The sequence below is a fragment of the Eleginops maclovinus genome, chromosome 15 (genome assembly GCF_036324505.1).
Source record: "Eleginops maclovinus isolate JMC-PN-2008 ecotype Puerto Natales chromosome 15, JC_Emac_rtc_rv5, whole genome shotgun sequence".
Classification (NCBI taxonomy): Eukaryota; Metazoa; Chordata; class Actinopteri; order Perciformes; family Eleginopidae; genus Eleginops; species Eleginops maclovinus.
Genome location: NC_086363.1, coordinates 11,011,740 through 11,039,081, shown reverse-complemented (window position 1 = coordinate 11,039,081; position 27,342 = coordinate 11,011,740). Strand labels below are relative to the sequence as shown.

Below are 27,342 nucleotides of genomic sequence, written 5' to 3'. Positions count from 1 at the left end.
CCCAAAGGGCTGTTTTAAAATCAAAGCTGCAATAGGCAGTGAAGAAAAATGTTCTCTTTATATTTATCTTAATTATTATCTTATTTTCTAGTTGCTCAATCCTACAGAGTTAGCAACTGACTGGTGTGACATATACATGAGAGCCAAGTGTGCTTAGTTATATTTTTAAACTTGGATTATTTTACATCAAAGTACAGGAACATGTAATACTGTATATAAAACAACTCATTTCATCATATCCCAAGCACAATAATTTGCAATATGAACTGTAATATGACCAGCATTTTGTTTATATGTAAATAATTGATCAAAAATGATTAAGCATTATGTTGATGATTTTCCTTCATTATTTATGTGGTAAAAAAAACAACTCCCAGTGACCAGCAGGTGGCGCAAAGATTTCTCCTATGCCAGATGAACTCTCTAGGTTCATAATTATCTCATTTGAAAACCTGCTGGTGATAAAGAATCAGCTAAGCCTATATATTAGCCTTTCTACAAATACATCAATGACACACACACATAAATACTTAATGGAGTTGGTTTAACAAATGAATATAAAACAAAGCAGAAGAAGAGCCTGGCTAGATTGTATAAAAGAATACTGAAGCTTTCCAACATGTGCGCGCTCTCCAGTGCGCACTGGTGCACAGGCAAGCACTGTGGAGAGAATGTGGCTGCTCACTGCCAACGAATACCCATCTTAACAAATCATTTAATTGCATACGATTGTTTAAAAAATATACTACTTTCTAAAAAAAAACTAAAAAAACACGTCAGAACCTGCATATGACATATTTTAGAGTCAATTCAGCTGTCAAACACTTGCAGAACTTCCCTTTACACCAATTTAGCAATAGTGTGTTGGTCACGGTTTAACATGTTATCGGAATCAGAATCAGAATCAGAATCCCTTTATTCGTCCCACAGAGGGGACATTTTCAATTACTACCTGAAAATGACATAATGCACATTTGGAAACTATGCATTTGCACGCCACTGGTTAAAAGAAGGCTTCCTTTTTTTAATGGAAACCTTGATTTCAATGTTCACACCCTCGGATGCTCATTTCTTGCAGTGTTCGCTCCGCCTCCTCGGCTGTCTCCGGCGCTGTGCTTTAAATAGCAGCTGTTTAAAAGCTCCTCACAGTCTCCTGTCTGCTGTGCAGTTCTCAGTCTCACTCGGCACAGTAGTCTCCACTCACTGGCAGCATTTTCTTAATACACTAACCCTTAACATCTCGCAATGTCGGCCACCAGCACCGAGACAAGCGCCCCTCTGCCCACCGCCGGCAGCCGCGTCTTCTTCCAAGGTGCGCCCGGAGTTGGCTGCGTGGGCTCCGGCCCCATCACCGGGGACGACCCGGTGCAGAAGAGACAGGGCAAAGTGACGGTCAAGTACGACAGAAAAGAGCTGCGGAAAAGACTCGTCCTGGAGGAGTGGATCATCGAGCAGCTCAGCGAGTTGTATGACTGCGAGGTGAGTGGAGCATAAATATGAAATCTAACACGGTTTGAGGGCGACACCTTCAAAGACATATGGATATTTTAGGTAGACAGGTGTACACTGCAAGGAAAAGAAAAATCCTGCACAATTGCTTTAGCAATTAGATGGCTTGAACAAAATATGTTATCAAATTAGGACTCACTTATTGCATGCGTTGAGTGATATTATAAGTTGCTTTGCTGCTCATGTGGGATTTTCTGTCTTTGCACCGGCATCAAAAAATGCACCCGTTTTTACAGCGAACCCCAACATCCTCCATTAAACAGACTGTGTCTTTGGGTTTATTAGTGTGTCTTTGTCCTCATCACCCATACCTGCTGGCTTTTTGTGGCAGAGTCGAGAATAGCAAGAGGCGTCAAAAGCAACACAAAAACTGTCTGGTGTAATAATGATGCCTCTTTACACTGTGACTTTGACACCATTACATTGTCTCCTCTCTTATCCTCTCTGTCGCTGAGGAAGAGAGGAAGAGAGAGTAATGCTGGTTTAACTCAGGAATGAGACGGGGAGTGAGAGAGAAACCGCATGGTTGCATCTTTGGCCCTTTGGTGTTTTGGATCATCTATATTCAAGGTGTATGATGAGAAAATGGATTTAGATTTTCTTTTTTCAAAAAGTGTTTTTTTAAATCCTGGATCTGGTCCTCCCCTAAAGCAAAAATGATGTAAAGAGGACATGATAGTTTTTTCAGTTCCCGTTAACTGAGGGTTTTTGTGCTGAAATTAATTCCTCAGTCGTTTCTGCCGAACATTTCTGACCTTTTAAACCCTCTTCACCTTTCGAGGGATGATCTGTCACCAGACGATATTGACAGTCCCATTATTCTGCATTCACAAGTGGCATTCTTTAAGATTTAAAGGGGGAGAGCAGGGATTTGTGTGTGTGGTTAGAGAGCGAAAGAGAGAGAGATGGGGGTGCAGAAATAAAGAGATTCTATAGGTGGTGTGTAAGTGCATGCGTGTGTGCCCTACAGTATGCTGCCGGAGTCAAGTTAGGGGGGGAAGGGTACGGACTCTAGGAGAGGGAAAGAAGGGCAGTGGGTTAAGGATGTGCTGATGCTGTGACTGTCCTCACCAGCCAATCACCTCCTCTGGTTCTGACCCCCTTCCTCGCAACAGAGGGTCCGCGCACACACATTTGCACACATACAGTCAGTCTGTCACCTCGGAACGCAGCCAATCAGAGATGAAACAGGCGGCTTGAGCGTGAATACACGTGCCTGAACACATGAACCTGTCAGACGACACTGTGGGGATGCGTTATATTAAAATATAAAGCATAAGGGATGTGCGTGTGGCTACACATCATTACCAAGATTGATTGTATTGGTGCGCATGTGCAGAAGGGAAACACCTGCACAAATCACAGCAGGAGTCTGAATGTCAACATCGAAGCATCATTGTCTGTCTTGGTAGTTTGTCTACTGACATAGCATTGCAATGCACATCATTCCTCCCACATACTATAGGCACATATGACTATCTTGCAGCGGCTAACTGCTTACATCTACATAAATATGACCGAAAGATAATCGTTTCTTGATCCATCCATAACCTAAGCAGGATTTTCTTTTTCGGCTGTCATCTTGTTTGCAAGCTTCCTCCTGCTGTGGTTCTCACTTAAGTTGAAAAGAGCTGCATAGCCGTCTGAGTGTGGACTGGTTTACATTTCAAAGCCGGATGGGCTCTTGGCTGGGTGTCAGTCTGCTGTCAGCAGGTTCGCTTGATCTACATGTCCTATGAAGGTCCTCCCGTGCGGATCGACTAAATTATTTGATGTTTGGATGAAGAGTGCTGGGGAGCACCGGCCTAGCGCGCATTTAAGAGTAAAATCATGGCAGTGTAACATTTGCCTTTCTCTTCCAAAACTGTGATTTGTTTAATGCAAATGCATATCCAGTAGAATAGTCAAAACACTACAGCAAATCACAGTGCACTTTTAGTGTTGCACTCAGTCTCTTGTCATTACTGGATGGCACCATTGTGGCATTACTGATGAAAAAGACTCTACTCTCTTGTCTGCAGATGTGTCTTCAATCTCGATTAAACTGGATATTCCCAGCAGCGTGACACCTCCTCATATTATGTCTTTCACACAGCAAATGGGATAATATCACATAATAATCCCCTGGCTCTGTGGCGTTGTAGCCAGTCTGATATCATGCTGCAATAAGCACAGTGTTGACTGGTGGTAGAAAGACATGAAGGCTGGCACTGTTCAGAGGAGAGAAGGTAATGAAACCAGTACATCATTACTTTGACACGTTGTCACCGTGGTGCATTGTTAAGGTTTAGTTTCATCTGTTCGCCTAGGAATAGATACATGACGGCAGTGTTTGAGCATGTGGACTTTACTGCTCTACAGAGGATGTTTGATCACAAGACTGTAAACAGGAAGTCGCACTCCCTTCATGCCTGTTAACACCTCCGTGTTCAGACCTAAGATGGACACATTTGTTGTGTTGACTGTGTGTGGGACAGAGAGGGAGATACTTCTTATTTGGCGACGCTGGTCTAGCTTAAAGGTCAGCTTCTGTATCGGTTTCATAAGAAAACATGATACTAGAGGGCATCAAGGAGTTTGTGTATGTGTGTGTGGAGGGGGTTTACTGATGCTGATGGTAATAGATTGCAGGAAGGGTTAAATCCGATTAAACTGTATTCAGGTTTCAGTAACAACAAGGTGCCAATTCATCTTGTACAACATTTTCTCAAACCGTAGGTTGAAAAACCCAGATAAGGAAAGACCCAAAGTATTTTCAGACAATAACAGCAAGTGCAAAAAGGCCTGAGAATCTTATTGAAATAGTTTGACATTTATTCAGAAATGTAACATTTTCTTGCCAAAAGTTAGCTTAGCTGAGCATTAAAAAAAGAGCTAAACGCTAGCATTAATCTTTTCTAAAAATCTGCCAACTAGCACTTTTAAGTTCACTCATTAACACAGTTTATATCGTTTGTGTATCTAATGCACAGACTAAAGTGCTGAGCCAGAGCCAGGCTAGCTGTTTACCCATGTTAACAGTCTTTATGCCTAGCTAAGCTAGCCCTTCCTATATTAGCTTCAGATTTAGCACATAGACATAACATTTGTATCAATCTCATCAACATCTGTGCAAGAAAACTAATTAGCGCATTTACAAAAATGTTTATTAAACCTTGAAGCAACAAGGCATTTACTCAACAATTATTATTTTTATTTTTTTTATCCAAACTGTGTTTTTCCCTTTTTCTGTAGCTCATTGATTTTTATTAAAACGTGTTTTTTCTAACCTTGATTTAAATTTGCGCTGGGCCTCGGCCTCTTTCCTTCTCTCCCTGTGCGATGGGATAACAGAAGGTGAGTTCTGTCAGAGATGGATCCCCTCGGCTCTCCTGGGATATCTTGCCTCTGTTCATTTGGCTGTTCAAAGGACAGAGCAGGGAAAGGGGGGAGAACAGAGAGATGGAATGACTTAGACAGAAGGAAAGAGAAAAAACCAAGGACCCTCATTGCTCCCAATGCAGCACTTAATACAGTGGAGACCAGCAGCATCTTATTTTCTCCTTTTGCCATTGCTCTCATTACATTAACTATAAACAATGTGCTGCAGTGTTTTCTCCCTCCAACTCCTGTACAGGCAGTTATTTTTGTGGTTCTGTCCACAAATGATAATTTAGGTGATAATCAGCAACACTTTTGCATAAGTAAATTGCATTTTTGCTACTGTAATGTACAATGGCACTGAATCAGTCCATTTTGATTAGGGTAGATTATTTACTATAAAAATTAAGTCTGCTCTAAAAAAGGTGACAAAAAAGTTCAACTTGACTGTATACATTTCATTGAACACACCCATATTGTTCAACCAACAGTAAACATCCCCAGATCTTTAGTTTAGTATCCCATAAGATGTAGAAAAAGTACCAAAGCCTCTCATTTAAAAAGCAGAAACACGTTTGGCATTGCAGTTTTCAAAATTAGATATTATTTTTAAACCGATTTTTCAACTTCAATCTTGATTTCACCTTGAAGTTCAAATCTAGAAAAAAAGATCATTTATTTTCGCCTTTTCTTGTTATTTGAAGGGTGTGTCAACAAAAACCTAGTGATTTTTATTCTTTGTATTTCCAATGGTTAAACTCCACATGTCTCTTTCATTTGCTCAGCCTACCTTCTTTACAATTTCTTGAAAAAAAATACCAAAATATCACTAGCCCCTCACTCACTCAGTAGCCCACTGTGAGAGACTAGACAGTTTGTACTGGAGTGCTGAGGTCCAGTCTGGGTGATTAAAAGGCAGATTGTGTCAGCATGGTGATGTCCGTCTGAGAGCACCTGAAAGAGAGATTTTGAGTGTGTGTGAGTGAGTGAGTGAAGGAGGAACGTAGCAACAGAAATTGACAGGGCGATAAATCTGACTCTGCAGTTTCATGTGTGTGTTGTTAGGGTGCATGCTATAGAAGGAGGAGAGAGGGACTGCTGTAATGCCCTACTTTTTCATGGCTCTGCATCAATAGATCCCCACTCAATTAGGCTTATTCATGTGTACGAGCACAGACACTGCCGACATACAGCGCTCCGCCCCTCTGGCCTTGTGTGGGAGTGTGTTTGTGTCTGTGTAGATGTGTGTAACAAAAGTTTTTTTATCCGGTTGATGATATTCTGCTGCTCTTTGGCAGATATGGGGCGGTGAGTGGTCAGGGTTACTTCTCCGTGAATGGATGAGTCCTCAATTGTGCACACACACACACACACACACACACACACACACACACACACACACACACACACATAGGTCAGTGTGCATATTAGGGCCAAATAGAGCCAGAGGAACTAAGTGATGGAGCATGTTCTTGAGGATAATACTTAGTCTTATGTCTGCTCTCTTTCTCTCTGGATCATCACCACAATACAGGAGGTCATTTCCTTTCACCCTTGTGCATAGGAACTCTGTCTCAAGGTGGTGTGTGTGTATGTGTGTGTATGTGTGTGTGTGTGCGCTGTGGACAAAGGAATGTGGGTTTTGTTGTTGACCTCAACACTGACTTCTTCCTAATCTACTCCTGTTTGTATCATTATCCCCTTTCTTCCCCCTCCTGCTTTTCCCATGACCTTGTCAATAACAATCCCCTTTACTTGCCTTTCATGGTTTTCTGGCCGTGTATTATGTGGACCTCATTGGGCAGCAAAGGACGAGTAAACAGTGCAACTCAAGCCAAGTCATTAGCAACGTTCAATAGAATTTAGGAATAGCACACCGGGATAAATACACACATATTGACACACATAGGAATTGTGTTACCATTACTGTTACCGGATACACTATATGTACGACATACTGCAGACATACAGGTGTAACCGGATGCTATTTCATGATCTGGGCTATTGTAATGCTGGTGTATATAAGGGTTCATCTTCCTCTTTATTAGTCGATTAAAATGTGCATCCATCCACTCTGACAGAAGATGGATGTGATTCAAGTCAGTAATCAATTGAATACATCTCACTCTGACTGACGACAGGAAGTGAGCTAAGCTTGATTACCTCATTATTTTTGAAAATAAAGGCCCCCTGCAACATTTATCAGCTGAAGGTCAAATTGTATAAAAAGCTATTAGAGCGGCGGGAAGAACAGTGAGAAAATGTGTAAAATAATCTGAGAAAAATCCATCTAGAATTGCCATTATAACTTCAATTACTACAGCCAACAAGACAGATCTACTTATTGGAAGATTTAGTCAATTGATGTTTGTTTAAATGGGTGACCATGATGTGTTTATGGATCTGTCGAGGAAGGTCATTGTTGTTTGTTATCTGCGCTTGGGATGGCGGACATTTATCTCCCTGCCATTTAAATTGCACGGGCAAAAATAGACGCTCGCTTAGCGTCTGTGTCCGAAGCGCGCGTTGACACATTTCACGTGGCACCTGCAGACTCATGCATCTGCTGCCAAACAAATCAGAGGTGCTGACAGGAAGGCCTTTTAGCGAGCAGATAACCACCAGCTGCTGAAACCGTTATAAACGGCAGAAAGGCGTCAAATATCTGTCTGAAAAACAAAACGGAGGGCCAAGGTTACAATGTGTTTGTTCCTCTTGTTGTCATTTCTCTACATGCCTCATCCTGCTGTCATCTCGACACTTCTCCTCTTCTCGTCTCACCCTCGGATCCACCGGGACACCCACCCACCTGTTTTACTTTTTTTTTTTTATCCGCCCCCTCTTCTGTTGAGCGTTTAGTTCTTGTCATCCCTGTGGCTTTCACATGCATGTAGATTAGTCATTTCATATCAGTCATTGACTATGCTGATAACATACGCCTTCAAAGTGCATGAAAAGGTTTGATTGCTAAAAGTTCGGCAGCAATGACGCCACCACCGCTTAAAACATCACCCCAAAATGTGATAAAACGATGATTACGATCATAAAATGCAAGTTTTCATCGTATTTTTTAAAAATCTTGACATCTGCCTCCATCTATTCTGTTCTCCTTCCATCCTGTCACATGGTTTTCCACTTTATTAAACCTGTATGCTGCGCTTATGGGGTTGTCGGTAATACTTCTATGATGTCATGGTGTTTTTAGATATTTCTACAAACCCAAGGGAGGAATATCAGTCTGCCTGTTGCATAAAAGAGAAAATATGGATGGATAGAATGAAGAATGAAAGTGGATACAGAGCAAAGTGTCAGCAGGTTATTAACTTGAATTATTGGTTTGAGCCATAGACTCCCAAGATATAGTGGTAGGCCAAAAAAAAAAAGTGCAATTGGCGATCATACTCGAGTGATATGCCAGATGCAAATTATGCAAAAATAGAAGAAGAATAAATAGGTACGAGATGAATTTTCACACTCACACACTGACTTTCCTGTCTTGCTATGCTATCCCCTCCCCAGATGATCCAGTTAATCACTGGTTTCATTGTCAGCTTGCGAGCCGACACAGTTTATAAACTAGCTGTGTGCAAACACTGAGTCACTCTCCATGGTTGGCACTGGGAAAAGATGCAAAAACACTGTCGTCATTCACGCGTGTATGTAAGAGGGAGACTGAGGCAGAGAAGGAAGGTTATTGTTTTGACTTTCAAAGTCAGCAGGGTGTGTTCCTATGGATGTGTTTACTCGTATGTTTGTATGAACTGAGAGACAGCAATGGATATTATAAGTAAGGGAGCACTCTTATCCTTTAAATTTGTTTACTACTTCCTCATTGCTTGCAATCTGTGTCCTCATAACAAAGGGATTTCCGATAGCTTCTGAATTTGAATAAATCCATTAATTTCACTGGAAACATATGACCTTGATGCCCTTATTGACGTTTAAAGTCCAGTTTGGCTGGAAGCCCATTTTTTTCCATGAAGAGCGAAGGTCCAAATGGGCCCCAGCTGTCAATACATTAGCCTCAGGATAAAATGAATCATGCGCCCCCCAAATCACAAAACTGTGAAATAGAGTCACAACATAGATGCTGGTAGTTTCATGGTTGAATCCACAACAATACTCGTTCTGAGCTTTAAATCAGGGCTTCAGAGCTAACGAGGATGAGATGATTTCAGGGACTTTCAGTAGCATAACACAGCATGTGTGTGTCAGCGTCATGTCATTAAATTGGGTCAACGTTTGATGAAAGCAAGACTGAATCCAAGAATGGTATTCAACTGTAACACAACTCGTGCAGTACAACCCAAGTCTTATTGGTGCAGACATACATATGCTGACTAATTGCAAGAAAATACATTTTCTCCCACAATCGAGGCAATACAGGGTGAGTAATTGATATAGAAATGTAATTAAAGCACAATATGGTACTGAATAACACATACGTCTACTTATTTCATTTTCCTTTTTTTACTATCTGCACTGTCCCCTTGTGTTACAACATACATTTCCCCACCGGGTAACTAAGTAAGCATTTCTGATTTCTGACATCCACCTCTTAGCTACTGTAACTGTAAATTCCCCAAAAAGTTGCATAGGTATACAGTACGTAGGTATCTACAACACTGAATATCTAGCATTACAGTAGCTAACATCCCGTCTACTACAACCCTATTGTTGAGAAGTAACCCTCCACAATCAGCGTTGAATAATCGATAAAGGAATGCACATAATTAGCTTCCAAAATTCAGCTTTCAGGATCATAGTATCTTGCACTGGAATCCTCCTTTAATTCCTCCCTCCCCAAGCCTCTTTTTCTACCGGTTCCCGTCTCTGATATACAATGTCCTCTAGAGTAGAGCTGAATCAGCGTGGGAAAGAGCTTTTTGCTGCAGCAGCTAACTTTATCCAGTGAAGTCACATCATCCCCGCTGCATGGTTTCAGCAAATTGCATCGCCTAGGGGGAGAGGAGAGGGGTGTTTGGAGACGAAGGAGGGAGGAAAGGGAGGGGAATAGCTGTAGAAACGCTTCGTCCATTGCACCTTCTTTCCTTTCTCTTCCAAGTACTTTTTTTTTTTTTTTTTAAACCTGTCCCATCCTCACCCTCCATTCACTGGTGTGCAGTAGTTTCTCTTTTTTTCCCAAAGCTCACTCAGTCTGCTAAGATGAATTCATCCCTTTGATGTGACACAGCATGGCAGTGTAGTGGAAGAAAGCTGAGCTGTGAAGTTTTGCTGTATTGCACAACCTTCCTCTGCCTCATCATCACAGTGACCCACTTATCTGTGTGCTCCCCATCTCCCTGCATCTTATTTTCTTCTCTTATGGATTCTAATTACTGGTCTCAGACTTGGCGTTCTTCATTTAGTTTTAGCTTCTCTTTTGCGGCCGTTCTCTCATCCATGCACGATCGTTCATTTTACATTGCCTCCTTTTTCTTTCTTTTTTTTTACTGGTTTTTCATGTTTTCCTTGTTCACAATATCATTTTAATATTTTAGCATCTCCTTACTGTTAAAATTCACCTTACTTCCCTCCTGTCCCACCTTATTTCTCATCAAGATGTTCTGTTTTTTATCCCCCCAGGCTTCAATCTTATTCCCTTGCATACAGCGCTGTCTGTTTCCGATGAGTGGGTGTTATTATTTTATTGGCCTGATTACTTTTCTTTGAAACCTTTTCAGACTATGTGTGAACGTGCTCAGTTTTTATCTTTCATTAAATCAGGACCACATTTTATGTTTATTACCCAGACACATCTCTCTCTCTCTCTCTCTCTCTCTCTCTCTCTCTCTCTCTCTCTCTCTCTCTCTCTCTCTCTCTCTTTCTCTCTCTCTCTCTCTCTCTCTCTCTCTCTCTGAATATACCCGTAGAGAAAATGTAATTTGATAGACAGCGATTTTGATTGCTAAGCTTCCATTTTTAGCCTCTCTACCTGACTGCTGCCATGATTGTCCTGACAACAACTTAGTGCTGTGTCACTGCAGCTCATTTTTTTTACAGTATTTACATTTCATATTATCCTTACATCCCGAATTGGAAAGAGTTCATGTATTATACAGAAACATTACACACCAACAACATACCTGACATTAACAAAAACCCTAAAAACTAAACTATTTAACGCCTGAATGTCCTAAAATATTGTTTATATTTGTTAGGTAGGTTGTATTACTTGTAATCATTTTTACATTTTAGCATTGATAAGGCTATAGTTGCACATTTCAGCTCTGCCAAACATGAAAAGAAGTTGAAAAGTAAAGAAACAAAGCAGCTTGGATAGCTTTTCCTAGTTTCTCCCTGACATTTGTGTTGTGTGCTTTTTCTCTTGCAGTACAACTATAAGCTAGCATAGCTTCTGAACCGACCTTATTTCTGAGGTGAAACACATTTGTTTTGTGGTATTTAAATCGCAAGTTAGCCGCTAGCTACTGTGCCATTATGTAATCATTAGCTGTGGATCTAGGCATGGAAAATAAAACTTAAAATAAAATATTGAATCCACCTTACATACTTAACGTTCTATACAAGTGGCCTTAGCAATTAACTCTTCACTGTTCAACACTGGTAGTTCTTGTTCAGGTAATTAGACTATGAACGGGAATAATCGTGAATCACGTTGCCGAGTGAAGTGATGCCCTGTCACAAGGAGTTTTGACTCTTTGTTCGAGGAGAGAGTGTTTGAATAGAGTCTGAATAGAGTTTGTGGTGAGTCACGGGGCCGGCCCGCTCACATTAGTTTTGATTCACCTCACCACAGACAAACCAGACTGAAAGCCCTGCTGGCTGCTTAGCTGTCGGTGAAAACAAGTGTGACACACATGCACACACTTTCTCTGCACCGACACAAAAACAAACACACTGGCTGGCCTGTCTCGCTGCTGGCTCTCACACAAAATCGACTCAGAGTACCCTTCTTTACAACAAACACATCGCTCCTTCTTATGCTTGTGAAAACAAACACCTTTGCCCTTGATTGACAAAAAAAATGGTGCTTCTATTCGTCTCTATTTATACAAACACACCAAAAATCCTCTTCCGTCGCAATTTTACACTATTACATTGTAAACTGTAGACATAACGTTGCCAGTGCCCAATTTTGGTATTTAATACACAACATATCACACCTTTTCACTAACATATTAAAAAAATATGCACGTGCAGAGAGGTAACAGTTCTAATGTTATAATTTAACTAACGAAACAAAAAAAGTTGATGCATTTCTTTACTTTTTTTTACAGCTTCTCATTATCTCCCTTAGGTATATTTTATTTGTTGTTGTTAGGGTATATGTAAATATGTATTTGTAGGATAAGCTTCTGTATAGTCTGCCGTGATCCTAATGCCTCCATCTACCATCTAACCAAATCAGAATAAAATCAGATGTTGTTTTTAAGAGGGTGTATATGTGTGTGTTTTGCCCCTCCCTTTATGTCTCCTGGCATTGTCTGCTGTCATTTCGTCACCCTTCCACTGCTGGCAAGATGAACAATTATTTCCCCTCCCCAGAGGGCATTGGGTGTGACCTCAACTATTTCAGCCTCTCAATCACCAGCAGGACGGCGACAAGTTTAGTGTCCATCTGCATTTTTGTTTAAATTCTTGCCATTGCATGCAGTGTATTTAACGCACTTAGGTACTTTCTCACAATCTCCACAGAGAGACAAAGCCCTGTGGTGAGCGTTTCTCTGATTGATGGTGGCACAAAGTTGAGTGTGTGGGGGGAAGATTTGCACGTCGTTGGCGATTGCCTGCAGTCATGCCTCACACACACAGGCCATACTTGCCCTAGTCATCACCAATCACAGTGACAGACTGCCTACTGACAAGAGGAATGGTCACAGACACAAACACTTCAGTCTGAGGGATAACCACGCTACAACAGAGTTAAATTCACTCTCTTGACAAGCTTTCATTTGACGGTTACTCATTCTAATTCACTTGTTCATCTCTATTATTAGGTTTAGTCTTTTCTCTGTAGCCTGTGGAACTCATCAGACCACAGCATGCTAGCAGGACGCCTCTCTCTGTTGTTTTTTTTATGCAACTTCTATTTTGTTTTTTTGCATTCGTGACCCAGTCCATGACCTCTGTGCCCTGATCACATTTCAGAACTGACAGGTAGCTGCTGTCAGTTGTAAGCAAGTTAGCCTTTGAAGAAGGCGTAGTCATCTGTTAGCATTTGTTCTCGAATCAAAATGCATTCTTTAAAAACTGGTAACACCACCAGCTAGCCTAGCAAAGGTGCAGTCAGTGCAGCTTTGTGTTTAACTCTATGTTGTTGTTCTAGCTACAAGGATTTGTAGCACACCATTTTATATGGTATTAGAGAATATCATAGTGACTGTATTTTAGTTTTGCAGGACGGAACAGTACACCACTGAAAGTTAAACATGAGAATTTTCCATAGCAACAGCATCCAACCAGTTATCTCTCCTGTATTTTGAAAACACTCCTGATGATTATTGCATTTGCATATAACCTCAGTCCTCCTGGTTCCATAGCGGGCACACTTCTATACTAATAAATGAACGGCTTTGATATGTTCTGCCACATTCTACGCCTTTCTTTTCTGTTTTCCTAACGAGGGGGAATTTCAAAGCGAGACACTCTTGCTAAGACGCGTAGAGAGAGTTGAGAAGAAGAGGTTGAAGGGTACATTTGACTTTAGGGAGATGCTTAAAATGCACGCTGTGTAAATGCCTCTTAACAGCTCAGGAATGAGGATGAAGGTGGGGTAGCCTTATGAGCGAGTGTGAGTATGAACCAATGAAAATTAATGCAAATGAGGTGTCACTGATGTCAAGTGGGATTTTGGAAGTTAGGTCTGTGTGTTTATTGCTTACATGGTCCTTATACATATCTGTTGTATATGGTCATCATCACTGTATATAATTTATATGAAAACTCCAGTTGCAATTCATCTGTAGTCATGCCGTCAAACATAGAGCACAGAACCACGTAGCACACAGGCTTCATGTGTTACATTTGGTATCGTATTTCAAAGGTAAAATTTTGAGCTAATTGTATTCTGTGCACATCAACCCCCACGCAAAAAAGTGAAATCACAGTGAGTGAGATTTAATGCTGAGAGCTAAAATCAAATCTTCTCTCCATCCTTCCCGTTCCTGTGTCTGAATATCAGTGCATGCTCCAGGCCAAAGCATAAAGGAGTCCTCTGAGAGCACATAAACACACACACACACACACACACACACACACACACACACACACACACACACACACACACACACACACAGTTTCAGTGTTGTAGCATTGTGGGCAAAAAGGGTATTAAAGTCTTGTATTGAGGGTATGGTATTAAGAGCTTTTTTTTCATGTAAATAATGGCTAATTGTTTTAGCGAACCATTAAACCAGTGTTTGGCGTAAGAAATGCTCAAACACTAAAAGCAACAAAATGATATACATTATCAGTTAATCATCAGCCATTGTTTTCTTCGGCTCATTGGTCAGTCAGCTGGTGTGAATACATTTTCCAGACACAGCTGGTTTTATTTTTCCAGTCAGTACGATAAATGCCACAAATAGCCAAAGAGTTGGATGTTTGATGCTCAGTGGGATTATCCAAACTACTAAATGCATCAAAAACATGATCGAAGATGTATAGAAGTTAGTTCAAGAGAATTCACCATGATGCAGTAGAAGGGGATGCTAAAGAGCCAGGAAGGAACATCGTTATTGGACAGTACAAAACCCTAGAATAAATTCATTATCGTAGACCAATGCTATCGTTTAACTCTAGCTTTTTTTGACAAGGTATTTTTGGGCCAGAGGCCTTTTTTTGGAGATCTTGGATTTGAAAGGGGGAGATAGGGGGGAGGACATTGCCTGAAATGTTCGGGCGCACAGGATTCGGACTGGCTTACCAGGCAGCGGTGACCTCATATACAGTAAGCCACCAGCTCTAACCACTGAGCTATCCGGAGGTTAGTGATTCCCCTTCAGCAAATGGTTTAGGTAGGGTTAAGGTTAGGCCAAAAAGGCCACATTTTATGTGACACTGTAAGAGGTTTTGCAACGTTTCACAAACGTCGATCTACGGTAGTCCCATTTCTGTCCTATTTCTGTCCCTAAAGAAAAAAGGCATACAATTTCCTGTACTGACAATGAATTTTGGCATTCGGCATAATTGGTGAGAAATGATCTAATATTGATGTTTTCCCGTTTGATGTTGGCGTGGGATAGCAGAGTCAATAGAGACAAAAGAGTCAATTTTGCTGCAATCATCAAGTATGTTGTAACTGAGCAGTTCAGCTGTTGGTAAAGGCCACAACACAAAAAAAAACTGCACTTGCACATGGTTTCTTTGGCTCTAATACCTAGGAGGGAACGTTAGGAACATACGTCATGTGGTAGTTGGGAGGAGAGGGTTGATCCGCCCTTCGTGCCCCTTTTGCACAAGCCTCGTGGTGAAATAAAAAGAACCGGAAAAACACAGGACCTTTTGAAGTGGCATTGAGCAGAAAACAGCCTCGAAGCACCGAACCACTAAATGGCCCAGCCCGACAGCGTGATATACCACAATGACATTTCCATATGATGCCTGCTCCTAATAGGCAAATATCTGTTCAGGCTGCTTTGAGCTCGGGAGTGCAGAGACGTGGAAACAGTCTTTTGAATACAGAGATAAAATGAAAGAACTGAAAATGAGAGAAAGTGTGTGATGGGGGTTGGCTTTAGAGATGGGTTGGTTTAAAATGAATATTTTCTGTTTGCCTCTTTTCTTTTTTGGGTTTCATGGCACTGTCTTCCTTACTAACCAAGACTGTTTCTGTGTTTCAGGAGGAAGAGATGCCAGAGGTAGAGATAGACATAGATGACCTCTTGGAGGTCACCAGTGACGACGAGAGAGCCAGCAAACTACAGGTACGCACACTTAGGGATTATCTGTCATGTCTCTTTAGCTCTATTGTACCAGACATACAGTCAGTCAGTTATATTATATAACCTCAGTGTCTTTGAATGCACCAGGAAAATCCTCGCTCTTCAGTCTTGTAATGGGACTTCTTTACATGCTGGTCAATTGAGTTCTATCGTCAAAGCTGCATTTTGTACTTTATGTTGTATTTCTGATGATTTTTAATGCTGGTGTTTTCAAAGACACTCTGGTTGTTGGATTCTGACTGACTGGTACCATAGCCTAACAACATGCTCTCCAACCACTTACAAAACTGATATCAAATTGTAAATTCATTTGACATTTTATGGTGGTGAATAAAAAATGAAAATTCAGAGAGCTGTCACTCTTGATCACATTATTTCCTTTACTTTCTTTTGCACAGGAATCATTAATAGACTGCTACAAACCAACAGAGGTGAGTATGTTCAGTGTGTCTGTCATACAATGAAAAGCTCAATATCAATAACCCATTAGCTCGTGTGTAGACAGACATTATTGATGCTTATATTGTCATTATTGACATCAGTGAATTGTATATGCAGCACTGTATGTAGAAGCATTGTGTCCTACATGTATACATGTGGGGTAAATGATTGTGTTGAGACAATCAGGTTCATTGTCTCTTTCCACTATCAGCCTGACTTAAATACGACAAACGGCTAAAGACTAAAAACAAAAAGGAGAGACATTGCTTGAACACTGTTAGCAAAATAGTACTGTGTACATTCGCACTAAATTGTTTATTAGCTAATTAATTGGATTATGTTAAGTGTTGGTTTTTGTGTGTGTCTATGTGTGTGACAAAAGGTGTAACATGTTTTGGTTAGGGTGAGAAAAGGTTAAGCTATTTTGGTGATTACAGGTAGCGCAGACCAATCACATTACCTCTACATGCGGTGATGTTGTTAGGCCTGGACTGTGTGTGTGTTGTGTGTTGTGTGGTGTGTGTGTGGCATTAGGTCAAACTGCAACAACCACTACAAGGTCACAAGTATAGAAAGCCTCTCAAAGATGTCAAACCAGTGTCACACACACACACACACACACACACACACACACACACACACACACACACACACACACACACACACACACACACACACACACACACACACACACTGTAATCCCTTGACAATGGAGTAGCACATATGCCATTTTGAACACAATCCCCAAAAGAAGGCCTCAGCTGGGGATAAACAGTGAAAGACAGAAACCAATGGAGAGAAATATGACAAAAGTAGGGAGTGATGGAGGGAGGTGGAAAGAAAAAATGAAACTGAAGAATCACAGGAGCGCAGAGGAGGAAAGTGAGGGATAGAAGCTATTAGGAAGAGGTATTAGGAGAGGGATGCAGAGGGATATAAGAAAAGACAGCTAGAGGCAGAAAGACAGACATGAGTGAAGGGGAAAATAGAGGAGGAGAGTTACAGAGAGAGAGAGAGAAAGTGGAGGGGGAGGCTTTAGTAATTGGGCCATGAGCAGAGTCACCTCTACTAATATGAGAGGGATTATATTCCAACATATTCTCCACCACCGTCACCCTATCATGGACCTCTAAAGCGCTTTCTTAAGCCCAACATGTAGGTTGTCGTTATCCTCGTTCCTTTCCTAAAATACTTTCCTCCTAATCCAGTATTTCCCTTTGGTCATTTAAAGAAATATTCAGAGTTTATTACCATGTGTTTGTTAACCATCACTTATTACTTATTACTCCTTCCTGCAAGATGCCAATTTCTGACAATGAAACAAGTTGCAATTAGGTTTAAATGTGTGTCTCTTGAAGGAGTGCAATACTTTGGTGGATTTCATTTTTTCTTTTTATTGCTTCTACTCTAATGTACAGTATGTACGCTAAATTTAAAGCTAAAACCAGCCACTTAACTTAACATAAAAATGAAAACATGGTTCTCTAACACAGGGTAATTCTGCTTACCAGCACCTTTAAGCTGGTATGTGGTAAATGTTTTCTTTTTTTAAACATAACAACGGACCAAGACTAGCAGTTTAACTGTGTTTCAACTCATTGTGATAAGCTAAGCTAACAAGTTGCTGGTCATAGCTTCAATGCAGAGACATGAGTAATCAAGCTTCTCGTCCAACTTTTTGGAAAGAAAGCGAAGGAGACAATTCAAAAATGCAACTATTAAAAAAACTAAAATCTTTTGCTGATCATTTATGTGCTCTGCAATAATGTAGGACGTTAATTCATATAATCATATCATAACCAAACCATCCCAAACATAAAGGAAAGACATGTTTGCCTACTTAAGTCTGCAAATTGTAATAGAAACGGAAGATCTAAAGATCTAAAGATTCACATGATTATCTTCTTCTCCACTGTGAGCACATAATCATCCTGTTTGATAACTTTAGTGCCTCTCTAACTATTTGGAAATACTTTTTTTGTTTGCTTTTGTGTGTGAATGACCCTTCTCCTCTCTTCCTTACAGATCTTTGTCCGTGATCTGCTGGCCAGGATAAGGGGAATGAGAAAACTCAGTGCGCCAACCAAGAAGGGCCTATAATGGCTGTGAAATCCACCATAAATCAACCATAAACTGCATCATCTCAGCTCCACCTACTTAACCCACTCAACATGGACTGTCATCACACTTAAACATAACAGCATTTGTAACTATTCTGCAATTTGCAAACATACACCATAGGCTCCATGCATATAGCACTTCATTTCACCATCACGTAGAATGACAAGGTGTATTATTATATTTAACTGTTAAAAGGTACGTAAGCGAAACAGAGCCGACATGTTTAATATACAGCCACAATAAAACGTATAGCCTTGGAACATGCCACAACTGCTACTGTGCTTTAACATGAACACCACCCAATTCCATATTTCAGCGCCATGTTACAAGCTAACGCTGTAATCCCAACAGCCATACAGACTGACAACACCAACAAAAGGGGACGTAGTTACAAAATGTTTGTACTGCAGTAGGTGTGAAATTAGCTGTAGCACTATGTAAACACAGTGCTTCAAGATTTTGTCATTTTTTTACTAAGGTGTTTTACTGTAACTTCTTTAAAAATATATATACTGTATGTTGCCATTTATTGTTCATGTGATTTGAAATGTGGTCTTCAACAGTTTTCGTTTTCGTCCTACTTTAAAGTCACCCTGCTTACCCTTACTCTTTCAGCGCTTCAGATATGAGGGAGCTCTGTAGTTTTATTTTAAGCACAAGGCGTCAATACATCAGTTTGGTCCTTTTGTGATGTGTAAACTCTGGAAAAGAGTGAGGACATTTTAGCGAGCAAGGCTCAAATATTGTGAAAATCATCAGCTTTTTACCCACTCTTTTAGTGTATATTTGCCAACAGAAAGGCATGATGGGTGTTGCAGTTCTTTGTGTGAGACTACAAAACCTGTATGATGGTAGCCTTTCCCTTATAATGGTGTTGTCCGTTGCTCTTCTTCATCAGATTACATATCGGTTGGTCATTTAGGTTTAAGCACAAAGCTCATACATTGTTTTTTAATACACTCTGGTTCACTTAACTCTGCTAACTCTAATAGTGATTTGCCTTTAAGGAAATTCAGGATCCAATCACTCTTTCTCTCAACACAGAACCTTAACTTCTGACAACCGAAAAAGGCAATTATGGTTGAGTCATAACCTGAAGACAACTTGAAACTTTGACACTTGTCAGGTCCTGTAAGGGAGGGTGTGCCAAAACTGGGAGTACTACATCTTAAATGTCATACATCATGGCGGCGTTAGTGTGACACGGCGTTTCCCTGGCGATTGTTTGTTGAGTTTGTCAACATCTGCGAGAGGGCGTAGATTTTCTTTTTTGTTGATGTTTTTCCAGATCCCAGAGAATAGGTTTTAATTGTATAATCCCAGGTATAAGTTCTGGATTTAGTTATTTATTGTTATCAATGTTCACCAACGTACTCACAAACCTGTAAGCTCTGGTACAATCATGTTACGGGGTAGGGCCCGATTTCACTTCTGAGCAGTCAATCGAGTTTCCGAGCCGAGTGGCGCAGACCTGAATCTGCCATATTATACTGTAAACCCTCAGCTGCCAAAGACAAAAGCAGGGCAATGTTTGGTTTTAACGTAACACTTGCAAAGCACCCGTCTTGCATGCTAACAACAGAGAGAGAACACTGATGAAGAGTATAGATATTATGATCTTATAATCAAGCAAAAAATACTTTTATTGACTTAGTTACCATGTCTGACTTTGTAGAACTTTTTGTGTTGACACAACGTGACGGTCGCGTTGGAGAGAATCCAGGAAATTTTAAAATGGTGCTGTTTTTAGATGTTCTTCCCAGGATTTGGTTGTGTAAAAAAACACATTTTCACTGTTGATTGATGCCAGAGAAATGTGTCTGGAAGAAATGTGTGTCTTTATTGATGGGGTGCGTTCAGTCTTAAGTGGCCTCCTCTTTGCTTTCTTTCTCTAAATTTGGACTGGATTTGCGTCCGGCGCACTCAAAGGTTGTTTTGTTTGAAAAATGTATTTTGTTTCTGGGTGAGTGATTTGAAGGCAAAGGTAAGAGGAAGACATTTTAAGCAACCGAGCAGCTTCCAGGACTCATGTTGAGGTACTCCATAGGCTTTCCCCTGTTAAGAAACAGTTCAGGGGCATTAGGCTGATATTTTATAATTTATGGGATTTCATGTGGAGAGTATTTTGAAAGTGTTCCATACTAGAAAGCTTTTTGTTTGCATGTATTTTTAAAGTCGCATGTTAAGGGGAACATTTTGTTGGCCCAAAGGTTTTTAATTTCACAAAATAAAACACTTTCCTTTTTATACCTTTTATTCTTATTATAATTATTAAGACGAAAAATATTCTGTTTTTCAGCTGCAGTTTTGTTTTACTGTACATCCACAATAAGCGTTCTTGTTTTTAAAATGTAATGTGGTGTGTGGTTTGTTTTTGCTGATAATAAAAATGCAGAAGGACTCTGTACTGTTTAAACAGATGCTCCCTGTGTGGATTTTTTGAAGTTTTTAGAGGGAAAGGATGTGTGGTTTGCACTTTATTTAGAACAATAGTTTGCTTCGAGTAAGATGAGAAGAGCGATATCACTCATGTCTTTCCTGGAAATGTGAGGCCAAGTTACAACGTGTTAGCTTAGCCTAGCCTAAAAACAAGAAACAGTTGGAAGAGTGGGCATCCCATGTACTGTAGCTGAGTACAACCTGCAACCCTTTGCTGCATGTTGACACATTTCGCTCCCCATTACCTGTGTATTTTCTGTACTGTCAATAAATGCAAAAAACTGACGTAATACTCGCTTACATAAACAACAATAATTCATACAAACACAAACTGTAACCAGAAGGGCACAGACCTTTGCCAAGAACAAGTGGAGCATCAGTGTAAAAGAAAGAAAAGCAATTTATGTATCCGCCCCTAGATCTTCCTTGGCCTTCGCTACTCCACCAGTAGTTTTCCATTATACTTCTTACAAACAACAAACCAAACTATATATAACCTTCTGTGCAGCTGTAAAAAAGGACAATAGTTGCATCATTGAGTTTTCAGTCATTATGCTAAGCTAGCTAAATGTGTGTGTGTGTGTGTGTGTGTGTGTGTGTGTGTGTGTGTGTGTGTGTGTGTGTGTGTGTGTGTGTGTGTGTGTGTGTGTGTGTGTGTGTGTGTGTGTGTGTGTGTGTGGTCCTCTGTATCTGTTTCTACACAAGGGGCATATGAGAGCATTGTGCTTGCCAATGTGTTCCTTCTCAGTGCCACCCGATGTGGCAGGGGTTTAGTAGGACAGCCCTGTCTGATCCTGTAAAGAGCTCATCAGTGTATGACATTATTGCTCAATGTGCGCATGAGTAGCCTTTCTCTGCAGCATGTCTAGCCCCATATGGACTGGCCTACTGTACACTGTTGCTATGTAGAAAGTGGCCCCAGTTTTCAGATTTAACAGGGCCACTGTAACAATAATCACAATGAAACTTTGAGCTGCATGATCACCGGTCTTTGAAGGAACAAGTCAACCTTACTGCAAATTAAAATCTCATGTAATTTAATTTCCAAAGGGAAATCACGTGGAAGAATATAAGCCACTTTACAGAGGAGCCAGACAGAGAGAGACACACTTGGTGAATGTGCCACAGCATTTATTGCCGCAGAGAACGCGCTAATGAATGTCTTCTGATTCGCTGACACACATTCCCAAACAGCCTTGTGGATTTCACTGCAGGAAAACCGAATTGCACACACTTACTGCGTGTCGGGAGGACCAGAGAAGCCAAAGCGGTGCCAGCGCATTGCAACAAGGCGGCGTGCGCCTTTAAATTCCATGACCCACTTTTCACAGCTGAGGCTGGCTGACAGGGAGCGCTCGTGCACGCTGCCTTGAATAATTGGGACTGCAAGGTGAATGCGAGGAGAATAGTAAAGGACTAGAGCACCCCCCCAACAGCCTGCCTGGGTTCAGTCAGCTGGCTGCACACCAGCTAATCTCACACCAGCTCAGTCGCTGTCGGTCATGCTCCTTCAGAATACCAAAACTGATGCGAATTGAGACAGTTGCTTGACAGAAGAGAGAAAATTGCATGACTGTATGAAATTAAATTGGCAAGGGTGAATAATCTTTATCAGCTGTTATTAGTTAATAGTCAAGCAATGCAATACAAATACACCAGGCCCTACTGTAAATTCCATGTCTTCCCCATCCCCCTCCCTCTTGTCTTTCATCTTCTCTCTTGATCCGGTTTGCCCCCCCCCCCATCTTCTAATTGACTATATTTTTTCCCTTTTCTCTTGTGGGTGCAGTGATCCATCATGCCAATACTTCAGAGACACAGAACGAGAGGGAGGGGGGAGCAGATTGAAAGTAGAAGGAAGACAGACATTGTAAATGGCCGGGGCGTTAAAGAGAGAGATGAGCGATAGGTTTGACACCAGCAGCAAGCCCCCTCTTCCCAATTCTCTTCTGCTTGAAGACAGATCCCATCTCGTCTCCACTGGTGTGGGACCCAACCGCAGCATCAGATAAATGCTGGACCCACGTGTCAATCTGCTCATTCATTCACATAAGAGTTAACTCAGCAGTACAGCACCACTTACCCAGACAGAGAGGAGGAGAAGTAAGGGGAGGGAATTCTTCTCTCACCTCCTGCGTTACACACTAGCCCTGCTGCTTTGTAGGTAAGGAGGACATGGCATGCAGGACTCTCCTCCTTCCAAAGCTACGACAGGACCATTACTAGAAACAAAGTGCATTATAAAGTTATGCCAAATTGAGTAATTTCTAGCACTTTTGACACTTACTGAATATTTGATTCAATTTTAAGTACAAACGAATCCCTGGGAACAACCTCTGTTCCCGACTCTATAAATACTATATAACACGCATGCATGTGTTCTACTTACACAGCTTGCATATGTGTGTGTGGCAAAACCGGCACTACTTCTTGTGGGAAATCTATTTAATTTCACTACACTGAGCTCATTCATTTTTACAGCACTCCAGACAATATGTTACGACTCTGGCTCTTCAAGCATAAAATGATTTAGGTGTGAACAAGATCACACAGACTTTGTTGCCAACATGAACCATTTCAAGATCTCCTACTACTACTGCTATTACTACTAAATTACTACTGTACACATAGAACAGTTGACCGAATGAGCAGGATTTGCTTTAGTGCAGCCGTCTGAGGCAGTTTTAGTAAGTTCAAAATTCAAATTCCCTTTGAAATCAAAGACGTCATACTATGATTTAGCTCAGTCGCTACAGTATGATGGGTGGAATATAGTGTGTAGTGGAAGAATTACTTAGTTCTGATGATGTAAATGTAAAGAGGCATTATTAACAAAATGTACAAATATGTAAGCTCTAGTAACAATGTCTAGCGTGAAAGTATAAGCATTTGTTTTGTGTAAAGAAATAGTCCTTGTTACTCCAATTCACAGTATTAGATTGCAAATTCAATGCATATTTAGCATTTAACTGCATTATTTTGCTGAGGGGGAGTTTTTCCTACCTTATATACCGTTTTATATACAGATTTTTATTCCAGAAGTTCTCAACACAATGGTTTGGACCTTTTTTTATTCAACACAGCAGGAGCAGTCCAGTCATTAGGATCAATAAACGTCCTGTTAACCTCTCCTTAAAAACAACTGCATTTTTTAAAGTTCCTCGCCATAGACAACATTTTACAGATAAGATTGGAACACACTCATAATTGACCTTAGCAACTTAACATTTTCTGTTTAATAGATTTTGAACTTCATTGTACCCCCAAAAAATTCCCCCCACAATGTAAATCAAGTACAAAATTGGGGTAAATATCCCTAGTTATCCAAAATATTTAGAATGGACAGGTGGTAGACAACCAATCTTGTGACTGTAACGCTTTACGTATCAGCAGCGCACTAAGTCTACCCCAAACAATAAATGCCTGGATGTCAGTAAACACTGCTGTTATTGAGGCAGCAGTGTAGACAACACCAATATAACCACCGGAGGGATTAATGGCAGGGATTTAGAATTAATAGCACTATTTACCCGGGTCACACGGCCATATGTCTGCTAGCCTGTTTGTCTATGAACTGCTTGTTTTTGTTTTCTCTCTTGTGATTGGCCCTGTTTTTGTGCATATCCTGAGGGATAAGATCGGTCTGCTGTAAAAGGGTCTCATACCTAGATACAGCTTGCAGTTAGAGCATGAGAGTGTGTGTGTATGTGTGTGTGTGTGTGTGGGTGTGTGTGTGTGTGTGTGTGTGTGTGTGTGTGTGTGTGTGTGTGTGTGTGTGTGTGCGTGTGTGTGTGTGTTCAAGGCAGGGCAAGTCTATTTAGACTACATGGGGGGAGTCCTAGTGGGGGTTCTGTCTATCTGCAGGGGCTGAGTTCAGATCATTCTCAATTATCCCATCTGTTTCTTCTGAATTATGTAGAGACAGAGACAATTACAGAGGCTAATATGTTAGCACAAAAACACAGACATGGTCTTATTTGATCTAAAAATATTATTATTTAATCACAGTAATAAAAAAAGACTGAACTATATTTTCTTTTTTTTAAAAAAGACAATAATTAAAGGCACAACGGGTATCCAAAGGCAAGTTAAAGGTGCTGTTGCTAGTTTTAGTTGATTTGAAATGTGGAAATAAACAGTAATTTGTCTCACATGAATGAGAATGATACTATTGAGAGATGGTCCCGTCTGTCTGCTGTTTAAAAGGTGAAACGAGGATAACACAGAGGCAGACTACTCAGTGGTGCAATCAGGGTCATAACCACATATTGTTGTCTGCTTTTGTCTCTGTTTATTCACTGAGTATGTGGGTTAGTCGATGATAAACCTTCATTCCAAAGTGCTCCATTAATAATTGCCAGAGTATGTGTGATATCATGTAACATTTGCAAAACTGAATGAATAGAAAATCAAGCACATTCTCATCTTGCACCATACGCAAGTTGTGCACCTAATTTATGAATTGTATTGCTAAGGGATTTCACCGCTAAACCAACATCGGTTTATATGTGTTTTTATATTGATGAGATGAGTGTTTTGTCGGTGGCGATGTGTTACAATCATCAACGCTGCGGCATGTCTCTGCAAGCTGGTATTAAATTATTTTTTGCAGCTTATGCATTATTTACCTCATTATCTCTCAGATGTTTTACACTTGTTCAGCACCTCATAATAAGGTGCTATGCTGCCTTTAATTGCTGTCGGAAGTATTTCAACGACAGGTAAATCATGATTAAATTATGTAGGACTGTTTTACATACAGAAAATAAGAGATGTCGCATTCTCACTTTTACATAATAGGTTTTTCCAATAGAGTTTCTAACGGGAGCGATAACAATAATGGTTTTGACTATTTCTTATAATCTCTTCTAATTTAAAACCATTTGAAGTAGACCGTTTATAGGCTCTACAGACACATACTTCTAAACAGCTTCCTTCTATAAATGTGTTCCAACTTGAATCAAGATGGAAAAAATGTGGTTATTTTTGCAGGATTTCTATGTTTTCATCTTGCTAGTTCGAATTGGGCAATGTGACTGAATCAGGATTCAGAAGAGTTATATTTAGTGTAATGCTTGTGATGCCCGAGACAGTAAATCAAATCTTATCAAACCATAAATACAGCAACCTTAAGAAGCATTGTGTCTTATTTTTCCCCCCAATAGTTCAACTTTGATTATCCGTTATTTAATGAATGAATATATAATGTTGTGTAGAAAGTGTTTTCGGGGGCATTATGCCAAATCCCTCGGGATAAAAAAAGATGCAGTTTGTCGCTGTATTTAAGATACTGCTAGTTAAACCAGCCTGCTTAATCTAGAAAACGTATCTGATCTCCACTCTGATGTCCGCAGGCCAGAACTGTGGGTTTTAATGTAAGCGCACGCATAACCAACTCAAATTAATCCAAATAGAATCGGAGAAGAGCAAAGAGGCCACAAGTCCTCAAAACCAATCAGTTCCTCAATCTGCTTATTCCTCAGCACCATCACCATAGTAAGAATAGCCTCGAGCACTAATCAACCAGAGGATCAGCATCCCAAAGTGGAAACATCTATTTGCTTTCAATCTTGGAAGCACATTCACAGTCATGCAAAGACAAATTCTTCCTGTGTCTTTCCTCACTTCAGATCAGTCGTAACTACTCATATTCCAAGCAGAGACACTCAGTGTGTATATTTTCTTTTCTTTGTGTGGATTGATTTTTGAATTTCAAGAGCCATGTCCTGTGGGAACCAATTACAGACAGTTTGGGGAGGCTTTCATTGTGTACATGGGACCCTGAACGCCACTCCAGGCTTAACCACCACCTACTGACTGAAACCTGTACCCCATGACCAACGTCTGATTCTGACACAGGCTGCAAACAAAAACAAAATAAACAGACACTAATCAGCAAAGAAGAGGAGCAGGAGGTAGCTTTGTCTAGAGGGCATTTGGAAATACAAAATAAGAAAGAAAATAAAGGGCTTAGGTTAAACATGACTAGGAGAACTGAATTAGTAAATTCCCTTGTTTGTAATCAGCCTTTTCTATCTCTGACCCCCACAGAGATGCCCAGATGTGTGTCTGTCTGTCTCTCAGTGTGTGTGTCTGAGTTTTTACCTTCCAGGCCAATGTCTTCTCCCTCCCCTTCCTCCACCAGAGGAATTGCCAAACAGCTGGTTGCCATGGTTTCAGTTTTCCTCCCACCAATCCGTAGCCATTTTACTGGGGGTCCAGAGGGGGGGGGGGGGTAAGCCTGCACAGTCTGGCAAATAGCAGAGATATGAGCGGAGATTAGCAAACATCCAGCCAGGAACAGCAAATCCTTGCTCAAATAGCTCTGGGTTAGTTAAAATAAAAGTGGTCTGGTTTATTTTTGTCTCACGTCTCATTTCTCCTAATTGAAATGCTTCTTTGTTAAAGGGAAACTGTGAGGTGAAACGGCCATTTATATTTCTGCAGTGTGTTTTTCATGGACATTTTCGGCAAACATTACATTTTGTAGGGAACTGATCAAATCTGTGGTAATGTTACATCAAAGATAAATCAAAGCTAGTCATGTTCATGCACAAAACAATAC

The 27,342-nt window shown here is 40.6% G+C and overlaps 2 protein-coding genes across 6 annotated transcripts in view; one reads left to right on the top strand and one right to left on the bottom strand.

Annotated features, from left to right (window-relative positions):
* iyd (iodotyrosine deiodinase) overlaps nt 1-27,342 on the bottom strand; it is a 36,000-nt gene that overhangs the window by 6,587 nt on the left and 2,071 nt on the right. For 3 of the 5 annotated variants that reach the window (XM_063901947.1, XM_063901943.1, XM_063901948.1), the window contains exons 2-3: nt 26,883-27,027; nt 4,779-4,908 (exon numbers count right to left, since the gene is read on the bottom strand). The gene's annotated coding sequence lies outside the window, so the exon portion shown is untranslated. Of the gene's footprint in view, nt 1-4,778; nt 4,909-5,714; nt 5,806-22,015; nt 22,040-26,882; nt 27,028-27,342 lie in introns of those variants that run through there. The other 2 variants (XM_063901944.1, XM_063901945.1) reach the window with 2 other exon arrangements.
* On the top strand, nt 1,138-20,763 carry ppp1r14c (protein phosphatase 1, regulatory (inhibitor) subunit 14C). Its single transcript, XM_063901952.1, has 4 exons — nt 1,138-1,479; nt 15,675-15,758; nt 16,175-16,207; nt 18,243-20,763. Exons 1-4 carry the CDS (start codon nt 1,246-1,248, stop codon nt 18,315-18,317), a joined length of 426 nt encoding a protein of 141 aa, XP_063758022.1. The 5' UTR covers nt 1,138-1,245; the 3' UTR covers nt 18,318-20,763.

What these genes read in the sequence shown, in the direction of transcription:
- ppp1r14c (XM_063901952.1), top strand. Translation starts at nt 1,246, where the DNA reads ATGTCGGCCACCAGCACCGAGACAAGCGCCCCTCTGCCCACCGCCGGC. An exon ending in GCGAGTTGTATGACTGCGAG is followed by an intron (nt 1,480 to 15,674) that starts GTGAGTGGAGCA and finishes TCTGTGTTTCAG; the next exon opens with GAGGAAGAGATGCCAGAGGT. An exon ending in AGAGAGCCAGCAAACTACAG is followed by an intron (nt 15,759 to 16,174) that starts GTACGCACACTT and finishes TCTTTTGCACAG; the next exon opens with GAATCATTAATAGACTGCTA.